General features: G+C 48.3%; 5 protein-coding genes across 5 annotated transcripts; 1 reads left to right on the top strand and 4 right to left on the bottom strand.

The window, feature by feature from the left end:
• Nucleotides 1–2,513: 2,513 nt before the first annotated feature.
• Nucleotides 2,514–4,128, bottom strand: BKA55DRAFT_556141 (Phox homologous domain-containing protein). The gene has a single exon (XM_046191675.1). It carries the CDS (start codon nt 3,905–3,907, stop codon nt 2,822–2,824), a length of 1,086 nt encoding a protein of 361 aa, XP_046055409.1. The 5' UTR covers nt 3,908–4,128; the 3' UTR covers nt 2,514–2,821.
• Nucleotides 4,129–5,952: 1,824 nt separating this feature from the next.
• Nucleotides 5,953–7,230, bottom strand: BKA55DRAFT_186518 (calponin homology domain-containing protein). The gene is made up of 4 exons (XM_046185059.1): nt 7,103–7,230; nt 6,953–7,024; nt 6,612–6,724; nt 5,953–6,556 (listed from the first exon to the last, which is right to left on the bottom strand). The coding sequence occupies exons 1-4, from the start codon at nt 7,114–7,116 to the stop codon at nt 6,027–6,029; spliced, it is 729 nt and encodes a 242-aa protein (XP_046055408.1). The 5' UTR covers nt 7,117–7,230; the 3' UTR covers nt 5,953–6,026.
• Nucleotides 7,231–7,564: 334 nt separating this feature from the next.
• On the top strand, nt 7,565–10,208 carry BKA55DRAFT_671420 (P-loop containing nucleoside triphosphate hydrolase protein). Its single transcript, XM_046197966.1, has 2 exons — nt 7,565–9,309; nt 9,359–10,208. The coding sequence occupies exons 1-2, from the start codon at nt 7,702–7,704 to the stop codon at nt 10,127–10,129; spliced, it is 2,379 nt and encodes a 792-aa protein (XP_046055407.1). The 5' UTR covers nt 7,565–7,701; the 3' UTR covers nt 10,130–10,208.
• A 376-nt stretch (nt 10,209–10,584) lies between these two features.
• Nucleotides 10,585–11,272, bottom strand: BKA55DRAFT_534356 (uncharacterized protein; the record flags this gene model as incomplete). Its single annotated transcript, XM_046189587.1, has 2 exons — nt 10,585–11,078; nt 11,134–11,272. The coding sequence occupies 2 exons, from the start codon at nt 11,270–11,272 to the stop codon at nt 10,585–10,587; spliced, it is 633 nt and encodes a 210-aa protein (XP_046055406.1).
• Nucleotides 11,273–14,044: 2,772 nt separating this feature from the next.
• On the bottom strand, nt 14,045–16,718 carry BKA55DRAFT_556132 (uncharacterized protein). The gene is made up of 6 exons (XM_046191674.1): nt 16,385–16,718; nt 16,291–16,327; nt 16,174–16,238; nt 16,076–16,118; nt 14,432–16,018; nt 14,045–14,379 (listed from the first exon to the last, which is right to left on the bottom strand). Exons 1-6 carry the CDS (start codon nt 16,390–16,392, stop codon nt 14,269–14,271), a joined length of 1,851 nt encoding a protein of 616 aa, XP_046055405.1. The 5' UTR covers nt 16,393–16,718; the 3' UTR covers nt 14,045–14,268.
• Nucleotides 16,719–17,359: the final 641 nt, after the last annotated feature.

Genomic DNA, 17,359 nt, shown 5'->3' with positions numbered 1-17,359 from the left:
CTTTTGTGTCCACGCAATTTGGCGAGGCCACTCATCCGTGGTACGATGTTTGAACTGTGCTGAGTGGACAGTTCAATGAGATGAGTTTGATGTGTCAGTTCAACTCTATCTTGATGTGCAAAACGGTCAGGTGCCATTGACTCCGTATCCTGTCCTTGTTTGATCTTTAGGAACCTCATGATATCTCGCTTCTTCCCCAGGGTGAAAGGATCTTAATATCTGATTTATATCGAAGCTCGATAGCCGAGAGATATTCCTTACATGAATTGAGAAGGATGTCTGTTGTCCATTATTAGCTTTGTAGGATATGCTTTTTCAATGGCCATTTCCGTTACTCCCGCTGGTCCAACGGTTGAGCGGCCTTTTAGCCCCCAGCGTTCCTCGTCTTCATTTCCCCTCAGAACATGATACCATTCATAGCTGGGTCTCCCCTGCTTGTCAACTTCGCAACATCTTCTCTCAAGGTTATTCCTTCTCACCTGTTCCTTGTGCAACTCGTGTGGCTTGCTTCCATGAGAGCACTGACTGGACCCTGTGGATCAAAGGAACGAACAGGACAGAGCTCGAACACGGAATAACCGAGAGCTCGGGAACAAGAAAGAGGGGAAGCTGAAGATATCTGGCTCCTTCGTAAGTCCGTGGCCAATTCACGCTGCAGCAAATGGGACTGTCCCCGCCCGTCGATCTCATCAGCAACAGTATCGTGATAGGCATCCAAGCTCCATGATTTGAAACGATTGGGCTACAATTGATATCGCCCTCTTGTCCCGCAGAAGCGCAGCGTTCTTCCTACAGCATGTACGTGTATTTTGCCTCAATGTTTTGACCAAACAACCACTGCAGGATCTCGTATGCATCCCCGCCTCCAAGCAGATATCTGTCGTCCAGCAACATCCGTGATATCTCCCGCATCGGCAACAAGACACTTGATCCGAGTTCCACAACTCGTGGGTAAAAAGTCCAAGCTTCGATACCGCCTGTCAACCCACATGCGCAAAGTTTGCACATCGTCACCGACAAAACGCAGTAAAGAGACTTCAAGCTAGCCATGTCGGCATTTTCACCGCTCTGAATGTTGAGGTAACTGATATCCGCATCCGTGGTCTAGGCCTCATGATACCCTTGTTGCGGCTTAGATGCAATGTCGTGGCCTCCTCTTTTTTGCCGACTGCCCACGGTTACATAGAGATTGTACAACTGGGTACTACGGCACCAATGCCACGGATGTGGTTTTTGTTCTCTTGGAAGTGGTAAAGTCAACGAATACACTTCTAGTTCCCCGTTTCCCGCGGTAGTAAAAAAGTCTAGAGTTTTCGTCCCTGAAGCCGGCAAACTCTCTTCGTGATGACTAATTGCCGACGTCATGCGTTTGGATGTAACCTAGAGGGTTTGCTTTTTGAAAGCCTAAATTAGTTGTTACGAAAGGTCTCAGTGTTTACCAGTGCATTATTTTTCCAACATCACTTATGAAAGACGCACAATGCATTGTGAAGTGTCCGCAGCTTCCGCAGTGCCAAGCAAAAGAGGAGTGGCTGTCCGTTCATCGCCTCACCGCTGAGGCCCTCTATCCACCACCACCCACCTCTTTTTTTTCTTCTGTATCTTCAACACAATTTCCCAGCCACTTCTGAATGCAAGTAATCAATTTTACGAGACCATGCATTATTCACTGCGTGGCTCCAATCATGACTTGTAATTCGTTCAATTCGAGTCCTTTTGTGCAACCAATTGGTGACTGACTCGAAAGCGTTCAGTTGACCACGTTTATTTCACCGTTGCCTAGCAACCAGAGATCAGCAAAATACAACACTGTTGAACCCAGGAAAAAGGAAAGAAAGACGCGCTAAGCTCGTGACGACGTCGGCTAGTGACGTAGCTGCGCCACTAAAAAATTGAGCCTAAAGGACGGGCGGGACGGTCTGAGTCTCAGTTCTTCCACTGTATGTCTGAGCCTGAAGCCAGGTCTCAGATTGAATCATTTCATGCTGAAGGAACAAAGAAGTGGGAAGATGATAACAAGACCTTATTTGTTTACTTCTTCATCTCATGTGATGCTAGTCTCATAGCGCTGCACACATCACTCAGTCACTCACAGGTTGTTACCCTGTTCGTTCTGGTGGGCTGAAGTGACAGACTCAAGTTACCTCAATGTACCTCTGTTGTACTGTCTGTAACCCAACCCAGGGCCATCCTCATGCAACGTGGAACGGTCCGGCGCGCCAGGGAGAGCTTGGCTTGTCCATTCTGATAACCCGTCGAGTCGGATCACCTGTTTACGAAGCAGGTTTTTGTTTTTTGTTTCCATTGTGACGGTGATACTGTGCTGTGATGTAGTTGACTACTACCAGAAACCACGAGGAGTGATGAGAAACAATGGCTTTGAGATTAAGACAAACTCGCGCTTCAAGGATGAGACACAGCTGTCTGTGGAGAAAGGGTCCTGGTGACATTAACGCAACATAATCTGCTTTAGACAAGGAACAAGGTTTCATATGCTGCGCAAACTTTCATGTGCTCTCAACGGTGATGCATTCAGCCTTCATTGCCTGTCAATCTATTATTACTTTACTTTACCAACACCAGCTCATTCTATACAACAGCTAACAAATCAGAACCCCAATTCAATTCAATTCAATCCAAAGCAACACAAGACGCCTTGCATGCCCTATCAAACGCTTCCTCATCGATTCTGTACCAGGAATGTCGCAATGTCTGCAACCCATGATAGCCCATTAGATAATACCCTTAGAATCCAAAGCCACCAAACGGCGACTTGTACCGCAAATAGAACCAGCTTTACCAGTAGCAAGAGAGGTAGCTGTCACATCTTCCTGATCCGGTTGTTCGCGACCTTCAGTTTAGCCCCTGTGCGATCAGTGTCCTGGTCCAGTTCATCTAGTAGACGAATCTGATCTTCGACCTCTTCATGGATTCGCTCGCCCATCTCTCTTTGTCGTCGAATGACTGCAGTAAGCTGTTCAACGGCAAGATCTTGGCTTTGCATCTCCTCCTTTTGTAGCTGTAGTACTCCTTCGTTACCCAATTCTCGAGTCTTATCAGTCTCTGGTAAAGGAGCTCCTAGGACACGACCAGCAGGACGGCCTCCCTTTAGTAGTCCAGCTTTGTCGGTCGCTGAGGCCTGGCCTTGACTTAAGCCGCCTCTTCCTGAAGCTGATGTGGAATTGGGCATGCTGTTGGAAAGCTTATCCAAGCCCTCGCGTTCCATGCGGGCTTGGGAAACTAGATCCCGGCGGCGCCGTAGCTCACCCTCACCCAGTCGTTTTGACTCTTGTATCTTTCGTAGTCCATCCGCAAGTGTTGCGATCAGCGTTCCACTTCGGACAAGAACCCTTTTGGCCGCTGCGCCCGCTTCCGCGGCGGCCGTTGAATTGCCATTATCAACAGCAGCATCTCGCCGCGACAGACATTGTCTAGCTTCGTGAAGATTCTGCTTCAAGTCTCTATGAATATCCAACCATGTTCCCGGATCCGCAGCACCAGCGACGGCACTCTTAATCATGCCGCCTGCTGATATGGCTGAGTTGGTTGTGCTCGAGCTTGGCAGGTTCAAGAAAGCTCTCCAAGCTGATGTGTCACGCCATCGTCGATCAGGTGATTCCGCAATCGCTCGTAGATATTTCTCGAGCCCTATCTGGCGGTCTCGGGTCAACTCGACTGAGTTGACAGTCGACTTCAGCCAGTGTTTCGCTGGTAGAGGTTCTGGTGGCGGAGCGCCAACTTGTTGCGTCAGAGCTTGGTGGAGGGCATCGAAGTCTGAGTATCGCTTTTGGACGACAAAGGATCGCAGAGGTAGTCGAAGTGTGATATTGTAGAGCGTGTAAGGCTTCTTGGAGCCTTCGTCGGAAACGCTCGTTGAAGGGATGGCGATTTCTGGCGGCGGTGCCATATTGAAGCTTAGTTGTAGTGATGTTACTCGGTGCTGTAGAGTGGTGCTCGATTGAAATGAAAAGTATGAAAGAAAATGATACTGTTGCTCGCCTGTTACGTGATTGAACGGCGAATGTTGATTGTGTAAATTAAGACATGAAAGATGATAAATGCGTCATGGTCATGGCGTCCATCACAAGAAGCTGCCTGACGTATTCGTACAGCTTATTATGCATGCCCAGGCTGTGTTTTAGTGCTGGTGGCTGACCGTCGGTGAAGGTCACGGTGCTCGGCAATTGACGGCACTAAACTATAATTGGTTGCGCATGCGACCAGTTGCCAGAGTGATCCACAATTGAAGTAAAGACCTTTGAGCCTCACAATGCAATGTGAACAAGGTCATGTGAGAACTCATGATGATGGCATTGATAAAGAGGATGTCACTCGGGCTTCGTCCTACGTGGTCTTTGGTCCAAAGAGTTGTGTATGCTCCGAACTTTACAGAGTGCATTACACTTGGACGAATTGGTGTTCATAGTTCGTTATTGGAACTAAGTTTGAATAACCACTGTCTCGCCAATGCCTTCTGAATCAGGTACTCTTCAGTCCCTTGTTTTCGTAGTGATGATGACTTTTGCAGCACTTATTGCTTGAAAACTCCCATGGCTGAGACATGTGAGTCATGTCTGCAGCTCGAGCAACGAGTGTAGATATTCCTGATAATCACGACTTTGCCGGCCAATATGCAGTATAAGAAGTCAAAGGGATTTAAAATTGAGTTTTCATGGCTCAAGGTCATGAAATGTCGCTACTGTTCTCTATTCTGACTCAGGTCATCGGTATGATATACATTTCCTTTTACAAATACTGACGGGACTGAAGCATCACTGGACTAACAGACGATGAAAACTAACGCTATTATTAAAGCTCCTAAGGATCGTACACGAGACCGAAAGCCTGACCTCGAATCATACGCTTGTCTTCAAAATGCAATCACTCACTATAAGTGATATGAAAGGATTTCTGGTTCTGAATCATTGGACTTGAATAAGTATTTAATATCATGTCCCAATTTTTTCCAGTTCTCAAGCACCATTGTGCCTCTTGTGTAGATACAGATGAGGCAGATAAGATTTCGTTTCCTTCCACATTCTCTCGATTTCCGAAGTTATCTTAGCCCTTCTTGAAGGAGAAGTTCCTAGGCCACCATTTGCCGAAATGACAGGCCAGACATTCGCTCGGATCTTCAATAGTTGTTGAGTTTCACCTGCACCACTGAAAGGATAGATGGTATAACACTAGATCGAAAGGTATATGGGTTAGTAGTATTCGAGCATCTGGCACTCGCGATGACAAGACTCGACAAGTGCAAAGACAACTTGAAGTTGCACAAATATGATTACGGATGAAGGGACTGTACTTTATGCCATGGTCTTACAAGAGTACTCATCACGTATTGTAAAATTCCAATGTTTGATTGACATTGTCGTTTAAAGTACATATGTTAAGTGTGAGTTTGATGGTAGGCTGCAGTCTCCTTTGTCTGTGCAATCTTCTGCTTTCGTAGGTCAATCTTATAGATACTACAATTCAGAACCTTGCAAAAATTCTTGGGGATGAGTGCTTGCCATGGATTTCCAAGTCTATTAGTAACACATTATCCTCTCCTTGAATGTCATTCGCATCACATCCCAGCCCAAATAGGTTATACTTTGGGTATCTCAACGGCTTATGTACAAAGTCATCACATTACTCTGACAACTCAACCAAGCCATGCTTGTTTCTATACCACCAAGTTTGACTTTGGCTTCCATGGTCTCGGCCCGTCCCGCTCCCGTTTGCTGACCACAACGTTACTCGAAACACGGCGACACAAGCTCGAGTGTCCAACAAGATCAATTTTTACCCTCATTCTCGAGCACTCTATGCGAGTCCCAGAACAAGTACAGAGAAAAGCTTCGCTTCTAGAGCCAAATCTTGTCGTCCATTAGCTCAACGAACTCCCTCCCCAAAACTCTGGGGTCACAACTCCATATCCATGCCTTGTTTAACTCGTGCCAGAGAAACCAGTGTGTCCCCCTAGCCCAATCGTGGTCACATTAATTACATCTCCCAAGCCTTTAATGTCATCAACAAGTTTAAAAGGTCTCTTGGTCATCCAGACCCTCACCCTCAGCAGGAATCTCGAATCCCTCCTCTGTTGAGTAAAGAATGGTTTGGATCTGCTTCACAAGACCATCCTCTTGCTTCTCAAGCTCAGGATCCTCGTCGACAGCCTGTTGAACAAGAAGCTCAATATCGCGCAACTTGCTGAAGTAGAAGTCACGTTCCCTCTCTAGACCTGTAACGGTTTCCTTCAATGTGGCATTTTCTTGCTGAAGAGCAGCGGTAGCAGGTCCAGCGGCCTTTGCAACTCGGGGTCCACCACTGGGGGTACCGCTACCTACGCGACGAGCGGCGCCAGTGCTAGCGGCAGGTCGTGGTGCGGCGGCGGCGGGAGGCATTGAGCCACCCTTTCGGCGGGCAACGGCATCGTACTCGTGGTCGGGGAAGTTAAGATCCCAGAATCGCTTTGTCCACTGGAGGAATTCGAGGTTGTCCTGCATCTTGCACTTGATAAGTGCGGAGACAGGAATAGGCTTGTCAATTTGGTGCTTGGTAAAAGTGTCTGGAGACACGTCAGCATGTTGTTCGTTGGCAAAGGTGGGAGGGAAATAACTGACTTTGCAAGACCTTGAAATTTTGGATATACAGGTATTCAGAGTTCACATTGAACTTGACCTTGGACATGGGGACATCCATGTAGATACTGTCAAAAACCTGGCAGAGAGCAGCACTAGAAAGGCGGTGTTAGAATGTGTCATGCTGAAGAAGATGACGATTGCTCGTGTGGTGGTCGTATGGATTGGGAATGGCATGTGAGGCTCCCTCGAAGTGGTCGTGATAGCGATCGCGGGGTTGTTTGGTGTTGTTTATGATCCCTTGCTTCGATCATGGCATGGTGCAACACGACGCAGCGATCCGTGACGAGGGGGCGGGGCAAACAAAAGATGGATGGACTCACCCAGTACCGCATTGCTCAACCTTGGTGATGTTAAGCTGAAGCAGGCTGTTAAGCCATGCAACAAGCTCTTGTCTGTAGCATTATGCATTAGTATGTAACCAATACTTGGGGGTAGTTGTCTTGTAAACAGCTCCAGAAGGCATCACTAACCTCGACTCGCCCATTTTGAACTGATTGTTGTAGGGTGTGATTTATTATTCGGAATCGTGAAAGCGCAAACAAGCGACGTAGGAGAAGGGCGGAAGGCGTTCGTTTCTAGAGGATATCGTCTCGGGAAAAGAAAACAAACGGAACGAAGGCGCAAAAGGGAAGCTAAGGAGATTGCGTTCGTCGGGTTAAGTTGGGGAGAAATTAAAAGCAACTGTCTTCGCGCTGATTCCACGAAGTTGTTCATGGGTAGCCTGTCGCCCAATCAACCAACCGGCCGTTGGTGGGGGGTACCCAGAGGGACCAGCGCTTCTGCTGTGTTATTGCTGATTGTGTTTGGCCCAGAAGGTACCGCCACGTACCGTAACGCTAGAACCCCTCCTACCCCCCGCTACATCCCCTAAAGCTTGCTCTTGCCCAGTGTAAAGTCACGTGGTGGGCCGCTCATTGATCTTCAGGAAAGTTGCAAGCTCTCACCGCCAAAATTTCCAGAAGCGGCAGAAAAAAAAGTTTCGAGATTTACTGTGAAAGGTGCCCCACTGCTTCTGTCGCGTCTGCAAATCTTGATTAAAGAGCTGTACGAGTGTCTTTAATTCGACAAGATGGCGCCCTCACAAAAGCGAAAACCCGCGGAAGACGACTTCATCTTTACAATTGACGACAATGACGATATTCCCGTCGAGGAGGAGGAAGTGACCGCGCAGCCTCCCAAGAAGAAGGCCAAGACCAGCAAAAAGTCAAAGAAGTCAAAGCGTGCCGCCAGTCCTGAAGATGACGGGGAGGAGAATGGCGTAGAGGGTATTTGGGGATTCAATGATGACGACGATGGTGCTATGGACTCCGAATTTGAGTTTGGTGCTGAGGAGGCTGCCGAGCTTGGTACGGTAGAATTCGAGGGATGGGGGTTTGATGGCGCAAAGAAGGGCATGGCTGTCGACAAGAAGGGTGTGGATCTGGATGAGATAATCCGAAGACGTCGAGAAAAGAAGCTTGGAAAATCTGATCCCGAAGAGACTGCCGATGCTGAAGAGAACGAGGCCATGGACGTTGATCTGGACGACGATGATGACGAGGTTCTCGCAGACGACGCATTTGGTATGAACGTTGCTTCCGACGTTGAGGAATCTGGTGATGAGAAGGACGAAGATGATGAGGACGAGTCTGGAGCTGAAGACAAAGACGAGAATGAGGAAGATGATGATGATGCCGCTTCAGATAACGACTCTGTCGCTACTCCCACAGGACACCCTGACGACGATGCTTCCGACGATAGCGACGATGAGGACGCTGAGGAAGAAGCGAAACGAAAGGCTTTCTTCGCCCCTGAGGAAGAGGAGGCATCTGGCAAGAAGAGTGCCACGTCTTTCCAAGCCATGTCTCTGTCACGGCCAATCCTCCGTGGTCTTGCTTCAGTAGGATTCTCCAAACCTACACCCATTCAGGCCAAGTCAATTCCTATTGCGCTTATGGGTAAGGATCTTGTCGGTGGTGCTGTCACTGGTTCCGGAAAGACTGGTGCTTTCATTGTTCCTATCCTGGAGCGTTTGCTATACCGACCCAAGAAGATCCCCACCACTCGCGTCGTTGTTCTTACTCCTACTCGTGAATTGGCTATCCAATGTCACGCTGTCGCCACAAAGCTTGCTGCCTTTACTGATATCAAGTTCACTCTTGCTGTCGGTGGTCTGAGTCTCAAGGCTCAGGAGGTCGAGTTGAAGTTGCGACCAGATGTCATTATCGCTACTCCTGGTCGTTTCATTGATCACATGCGAAATTCTGCCAGCTTCAACGTTGATACAGTTGAGATTATGGTCCTCGATGAAGCTGATCGTATGCTTGAGGACGGTTTCGCCGACGAACTGAACGAAATTCTCACAACACTCCCTAAATCACGACAGACCATGCTCTTCTCCGCTACCATGACTTCGACTGTCGACCGTCTTATCAAGGTCGGTCTTAACAAACCTGCTAGGGTTATGGTGGATTCTCAGAAGAAGACTGTTACTACACTGGTGCAAGAATTCGTTCGTCTGCGCCCTGGCCGAGAGGAGAAGCGAATGGGTTACCTGGCACATGTTTGCAAGAACCTCTACAAGGAGCGAGTCATTATCTTCTTCCGACAAAAGAAGGAAGCTCATCGAGCTCGAATTATCTTTGGTTTACTTGGCCTCTCATGTGCTGAGCTTCACGGTAGCATGAACCAAACACAGGTTAGTCTTATTCCGATTCACAGCTATGGCCATCACTAACACTGTTTAGCGTATCTCAAGTGTTGAGGACTTCCGAGACGGTAAGGTGGCGTACCTATTAGCCACCGATCTTGCTTCCCGTGGTCTTGATATCAAGGGCGTCGATACCGTCATCAACTACGAAGCGCCTCAGTCACTAGAAATCTACGTCCACAGAGTCGGTCGAACAGCTCGTGCTGGTCGCAAGGGTACTGCTTTGACATTAGCTTCTGAGACAGACCGCAAGGTCGTCAAGGCTGCTGTGAAGGCTGGCAAGGCCCAAGGTGCCAAGATTGTCAGCCGACAGATTGAGGCCGCAGAGGTTGATGCTCTTCAAGCACAGATCGACGAGATGGATGATGAAATCGAGGAGATCATGCAAGAAGAGAAGGAAGAGAAGCAGCTCGCCCATGTCGAGATGCAAGTCAAGAAGGGCGAGAACCTGATCCAGCACGAGGCTGAGATCAAGGGACGACCTAGGCGGACATGGTTCGAGTCTGAACACGACAAGAAGCAGTCCAAACAAGCCGGCAAAGATGAACTCAACGGCATGAGAGAGGCGATGAAGAAAAAGACGGGCAAGCTAAGCAACAAGGATAAGAAACGCCTTGACGCAAAGCAACTACGTGCCGAGGGTGGCGGAGAGTGGAGGAAGGGCAAGTCGTCAGAGGCTGATATGAAGGCCCGACATAAGGAACAGGCCAAAACAAGAGCCAAGGGGAGGGCGAGTCAGGGCGGAGACAAAGACGCGGCTCGTAGCAAACCCAAGGGAAAGGGAAAAGCCGGTGGTAAGAGGAGATGAGCTAAAAGTTTAGAGGAGTTTATTGGCAGCGATGTATAGGCAGATTTAGGTTAATAATATCCATGACCATACAAAACCCGTCTTCATTTTTCTCTTTGGAGGAGTATCTAGCCTGATTCGGCGCTTTGTGAGGAATGTTACAATAAGGTTTGAAGAGATTGGTCGTGCCTGTTGATCTATGCAACCCTGATCGCCAATCTGACGTTGATGCAACGCCAACTGATTGACGAATCCGTCCAACTCTTGCACCATTCAGAGCCGTATATTACATATTATCACCAATCATTGGCCAAGGAGGTTCACAAAGTAAATTACTGTATTAAGTATCAAGGAGTGTGTAATCGCTCGCTATACCGCTAGCACCATTGCTTTTGTCGTAAGAAGCACGCTATATATCGCTTCATCATTTGTAAAAGAAAGTCCTCATAACTTCATTCGTAAAACCGGGTCCAAACTTAAAGGTTGATGGGAGCAATGCCGATGGATGCCACAAGTTCGCTCTGGACTCTGATGAGGTTGACGATGGCATTGTCGAGACCAGTGATAGTGGCACTGCCGCCGGCATTCGCAGCTCGTACAGCAGCTGCGAAGAGGAGAACAGGACTGATGAATGGGTTCAAGGCAGCCTTGACAGCATTGATCTCGGCCTGGAATGTAGCTCGCAGAGCAGGAGTCAGGTCTGTGACTGTAACGGAGACGGTGGCACCGATGTTCTCAACGATGTCGATAACAACGAGAATAGAGGCAGTGAGTGTAACGATCTGTTGGTTGGTGAGACCGATGGCTTGGCCTGCAACACCGCCAGCTGCTCCTGTTGTGACGCTGACAATCCTGGTTGTGGAAGTGGCAAGGCCTTGGGCGATGGCTTCGTAATTGGTCTTGAGAAGGGCTTGGGCTTCTACGATGACTTGGGCATCTACGTTGTTCTTGATAAGAAGGACATTATCGTCTGTAATGGTTTGTTAGTATAGTAAAGTTCGAGGCGTTCGAAGAGAGTGACTTACTGATCTCGTTGAGAGTTACCACAAAGGAGCCAGATAGAGTGTCAACCGAGGACTTGATGGTTCCTGTGACGGTTTGTTGCCGACGGAAAGGAGAAGCCGTGGCGAAGGAAGCAAGAGTGAGGAGGCTGAGGAACTTCATTGTGATTATGATAAGTCAAGTGATCAAGTTAAGTCTTGAATGTATGATGAGCTGATGAGTTGTGAGTGAAGTGATGGTGATATTTCCTTCCGCCGGACCAAGCAGGTTATATAGACTTCACTTCAACACCAAGTCCAGAAGTCATCGTATAAATCGCCACCTCGGTCTCAACAACTAACACCCACGGCTTATCGAGTGCAAGCTAACAGGTTTTGGGCAACCCTCCCGAGCAACATTCCAAAGCCCAGACACACATCACAGCTCTAGACTGGACCCCATTCCAGCGCCTCAGAGTTAACTTTGACAGTTTCCTCCGAAGACTAGACCTAACGCAGTCTCGGACCACGCCGTTGCCGCCGGGCCGTTACGAGGGGGCGCTTGTTCAGGGGAGGGGGATGTGCATGCAGCATTTGCCCTTTGAAAGAAACACGCATGTTGGTGAGAGACAATTTGTCGTCTGGAACGGTCGATCGTGTCTTGGTTCTTCAGAGGTTGTTGGGGGGCGGCTATTGAGAGGGGAGGGATTTCTCCATGCTCGAGACAACAGTGATGATCGGGGGTTTGTGGTCGAGCGGCAGACAAGTTGACTTAGACTTGAATGTCTGAGTTCGGGAAAGCCTATTGCAAAGGTGCTCCGGCACTATCTTAGTTCCTGGGGTTAGTTCAAGGGGTGCCGTGTTTGTCTCCCGTGCTTAGTGTCTGTATGTAGAGAATTGGCTTGGACTACTCGTGGTTTCTCAAATCAACTATTCGATGCTAAACATAAGATCAGCAACCACGATCGAAAACCTCGACTCTTCACTTAGTGTCTCAGAGAAAAGATGTTAGGTCATACTCTTTCAGCCACTGAGCTAATAGCAATAACGATCCTCAATGATCTCGAAACACGAAGCATCTATGAAATCTTGGCGCTGCACAAGATCGCAAATCGGATATCTAGATTGTGATTAACTCTGCAGCTCGAGATATGTGATGAACGCCTTGATCTCACCTGTAAAAGCAGGGTTAAAGACCAGTCGGCTTCCGAGTCGTTGTGTGGGTTGCCTGTGTGTCTTAGACAGTTGTCACTTTGCCGTTATTTGACAACGGACAATATTTCGGAACTATCCATTGTCTCACATATAAGCCATGTTCGCGGTGTATTCACTACTTGTGGAATATCTTGCATCACAGATCTGGACCAGAACAACTGCAACCTCACGGCACAGTGAGTTCTAGGCCATCGATGCAAACTCTGATTTACAACATCTTGATCATTTCTGAGACAATTCTCTGATTCAGCTGATTTAGGAAAAGTTAGATCTGAGCAGCAAGATTGCGGAGCCTCACTTGAAGGTGTTTAGATTTCGTCCTGTGATTGATAGATGGGTGAGATCGAGATGAAAGAGGGCGTGCAAGTTTCATACAGACCTATTGGTTGCATATGCACCATTTGAAGATCCGTAAAGAAGATACGGATAGACGACATCCTTTTTGGAGGTTGCACAACTTGTGAACTTTGGGTCGATGCAGCGCAGGCACAGTCTCTAATTTGGAAATGACCCGAAGCTTGAGGTTTGACACTCGTAACTCGTCCAATCTACATAGCTTGGGCTATAACATTATGGATATAATCATGATCAATAGTCTATCTTACTGCCATTACGTACATAGAATCGGGCGGAGTTCGTGTCTTGGTAGTACATATCGACTTGGCCTAGACCAAGAGCTGTTCTATGGAGGAACGGACTTGGTCATCCCAAGTATTCTTATTTCTCGATCCTAACAACTCTTTAGTAATACTTCTCACTCAATAGCCATATTGTTTGGCGAGTATAATTTATCCGAATTAAACTAAAACTCCGAAGGGAGCTACAGCTGGCCATCGAGCCGATAACAATAACTTGTCTGGTTAATCGACGAGGAGCTAAGCATGAACCAATAGAATACATTTTAGTGACGCCTGAAAGTCTCTGTGATATCTGCCAAGAGGAATTGTGTTGATTATATTCCCCCTCGCGCCACAATGAGCATGTGCAAAGATTAGGGGGTGAGCATTTTGTTCAGCTGTCCTTGAGTATACACACCATAAGCTCGATCGACTAGGTGGAAGGTATCGATGTCAAGTTATCTCGATACTTAGCAAATAAACTCTCACGAGGCCGTTATCATTCAGTTTCTGAATCACTGATTAGCATTCCAATGGCATGAATAAGCTCGTGTCTCGTAGATCCAGGCCTCAACCCTAAACCATATCACGATGAGATCGACATTTCTACCACATTCTCAGCGGTCAACCAAGCCTCTCTTGTCTTGATAGGCTTGCTTGGAATCTTGTTGTTCAGCTGATTAGTGTTTAAGACAACTTCTGGATCAGAAGCTAATAACGGCAGAGTGAAGCGCTGATCGCTTTTGGTCGTTTGGATATGGTGGCGGATGAGAATCTTGATTTACTGAACATACCTACTTTTGGACGTAGAGAGCTTTAGACATACTGCACCGGTTCACTGCTCTCGAAATTGACTATCTATGGCCACAGTTGCGTTCAGGAAGTGGAGGGCGTCATCACTTGTTTCAGTCTCCTTAGCACGACAGGCAATGAGTCTCGATGGTCGTGTGAGACACCCTGGGCTTCTATCGTAACGTGACATTGGCTGCCGTCATTGTAGCTTACCGACGTTGAGAAGTCTTTGGAGATCATCAAGCACGATTGAATTGACGAAATATGAGGATTCAATATGCTGCAGGAGTCACAAGAAGCCACAGAAGAGGAAACCAGGAAAAGAAGCATGATGCAACTCCCGCTGTCACGATGATATCGAACCTTTGATCAAGTCAATTATCTTCAATTTTTTACTAACTCCTCAAGATGGCAAAGCTTTTTAGCACCCGTGCCCCCTCATTCATATGAACACAATGAATTAACTGTACAAACATGCCAAGCGGTTCGCGGTAAATCGAGAGATAGGCCCCCTTTTCAGTTTTCTTTTCTTTTTCTTTTTTCGTTTTCATTCCCATTACATACCATTCGCCTTCTCTTCCAGAATGGACACCACACTAGGAGTCTCCTGAGGAGCAGGAGCAGCAGTGGGCTTCTGAACAGGGCTGGCGGGTCTGCTGGTAACGAACTGCACATCATATTAGTGTTGACTCTACTGATAGAGGTTGGTGAAGACTTACGTTGCTGGCTGCGCTCAGGAGAGCAATCAGAGAACTCTGTACCACATCCTCGTGGATGCCAACACCCCATACCGACTGCTTGCTACCGACGGGCTTGCACTCGATGTATGAGGCAGCCTTGACACCGCGTCCCTCGCCAATGGCGTGCTCCTTGTAGTCATTGACATCAAACTCGATGTTAAGCTCCTTGAGGGCAGAAACCATGCTGGAAATAGGCCCGTTGCCACGACCACGCAGCTTCAGCTCCTTGCCATTTACCAGAAGGACACCCTCAAAGATACGAATGAAGTCCTTGGTGTCTTGGGTTCTGCCGTGGGCTGCGGGGGCGGGAGATCGCGATCGGTCAGGGGTGATGCTGTAGTCTACTAGGCTGAAATGGGGGTTGTCGTTGAGAAAATATGTCTTCTCGAACAGAGAGGTGATTTCATTGGCCAGCAGCTCGCGTCCGACCTCCTCACTCTGCTTCTGGACGACCTTAGAGAAGGCGACTTGGAGACCACGGGGGAGATCAAGCTGGAGCTTGGTGTGCACGATGAAAGCGCTTCCTCCCTTTCCAGACTGAGAGTTGACACGGATGATGGCCTCGTAGTTGCGGCCGATATCTCGGGGGTCCAGGGGCAGGTAGGGCATGCCGTTCCAGGGATCCTCGTGGCCAAGACCCTTGGCCTTGCGGTCCTGGAATCCCTTCTTGATGGCATCTTGATGGCTGCCAGAGAAAGCAGCGCATACCAGGCTGCCACCGTAAGGAGCACGTTGGTGGACGGGGATCTTGGTGCAAGACTCAACCATGTCGATAACTGAGTTCAGGTCGGAGAAGTCGATGTTAGGGCTGACACCTTGGGTATACAGGTTGAGGGCCAGGGTGACGAGATCGACGTTTCCAGTTCGCTCGCCGTTACCAAAGAGACAGCCCTCTACTCGGTCAGCGCCGGCCATTTGAGCAAGCTCAGCTGCAGCAATACTGCACCCACGGTCGTTGTGGGGATGCAGGGAGATACAAACATCCTGTCTGTCGCCAATGTTGTTGCAGAAGTATTCGATCAGGTCAGCGTAGATGTTGGGTGTCGCCAGTTCTACTGTGGCGGGAAGGTTTAGGATAATCTGGTCGCCCTTCGCTGCATCAGGTCCCCAAGCAGCCTTGACAGCCTGGCAGACTCTCACAGCATAGTCAGGGTCTGTGTCTGAGAAGCACTCAGGAGAGAACTCGAATTGCCAATTGGTGCCAGAGGCCTCGGGGTTATCCTTTGTCAGAGATCTGACCAGCTTGGTACACTCTACAGCAAGCTCCAGGGTCTGCTCCTCAGTGTAGCCGAAGACTACTTGACGGAAGCATGCGCTTGTAGCGAGGTAGATGTGAATAATAGCGTTCTTGGCACCGCGGACAGACTCGACGGTTCTGCGGATGAGGTCGGGTCGGCAGGGGGACAGGACTTGTAGGAAGACATCGTCGGGCACAGCTCCTGGGGTCTGGATCAGGCGTTGGGTGAAGTCGAAGTCGGTTTGGGAGGCAGAAGGGAAAGAGACCTCAATCTCCTTGTAGCCTAGATCGCAGAGCATCTTGAAGTATCGCCACTTCTCCTCGCCGTTCTATCATGTTAAGTCAGTTTCGTGTCGCAATTGGGCGCGTGAAGGGGGAGAACGTACCATGGGATCGGGCAGACTCTGGTTGCCATCGCGCAGACAGCTCCTGCAGAGGAATTAGAATTGTTCAGGATTTCCATGAGTGTCAATTGGTGACGTACGAAAGCCATCGAGGGGCCTTTTCGATGGTCTTGTCGGGCCATGTTCGATTTGGCAGTTTAGGAGCCTAAGCATGTTAGTCACAAGACCACTTAGAGTTGATTGAAAACAAAACTCACCTTAAACGGCTTGTATTTCTTCCAGGGTTCCTTGAGCCTGGGAAAGGAAAAGTTACTATCATGGCATGTTTGAAAGGCCGATATCGCAACTTACATAGTCATCTTGGCAATGAGACGTTGGAAAGCGACTTGATCTCAATTCCAAGCAGAGTGTGTCTGTCAAAATATAGGGAAGAAGAGGGAAGAAGCACGAATACAAATAGTTCTCAGAATGAGACGTCAAAAAAAAAAGATTGAGTCAGTCAAAGTCAAAAAGTTTGAGTCACGGTAGCGGAGGCGGGGTAGTACGGAGTTACAGTAGATTTGATTTGGAGGCGCGCCCTGAGGTGGGAGGTTACAGCGAGTCCAAGACAAGGTAATTGACATTTTTGGAGGGGCACTCCCTTGCGAGATGATACAATTGCTCTGTAGCTGTGCTTGTTTTTTTGCTTGTACCTTAATTGCCCGCTGTTATCCGAATCCGGAGTCGGAGGAGGGCCCCATTAAAAGTTTACTAGTGAGGACTGGAGAAGAGTTATCCTTGTCCAGATATTGAAGATATACCTGATTGTTGGTATATAGGTAATGATAGGAAATCTACAGGTTGAGAAGTGAATTCATTGCAACTGGTTAGTTTGAGTGTTCTGTGAGGAAAACAGTTTGGTCAACCAGTTATAAAGACTGAGCTTCTTTGAAAGCATATTCCTTTTACTGACACTCAAAGGTCACCATTCAGGTATAATTCATGGCTACGAATAAGCCGACAACATCAAATTCAAGGTAACACCGATCAACGGCATCGGCCTCAAAACACGGCCGGTACCTAGTAAGTTCTCGGGGGTCAAAACTGGATCTCGGCATATTATGGATACCCCTCCGATTTTATCACGGGAGCCCGCCCTGCCCTGCTACTGCCACTAGGTACATACATCTACAGCAGGTTCCATTAAATGGTCATGGCTGATGACGTAAGGTTGATCAGCACAAGAACTGCCACTGAGCTTTCTAGACCTGGCAAGATCTAGACTAGACTAGGGTCACGAGCTACACTGTCTCTCTCTCTGTCTCGGCATCTGAGAGCAGCAAACCA

This window comes from Fusarium redolens (genome assembly GCF_020744475.1).
Source record: "Fusarium redolens strain MPI-CAGE-AT-0023 chromosome Unknown BKA55scaffold_2, whole genome shotgun sequence".
Taxonomy (NCBI): domain Eukaryota; kingdom Fungi; phylum Ascomycota; class Sordariomycetes; order Hypocreales; family Nectriaceae; genus Fusarium; species Fusarium redolens.
The sequence above is the reverse complement of the archived record's forward strand: the minus strand, read 5'-3'. Positions and strand labels throughout refer to the sequence as shown.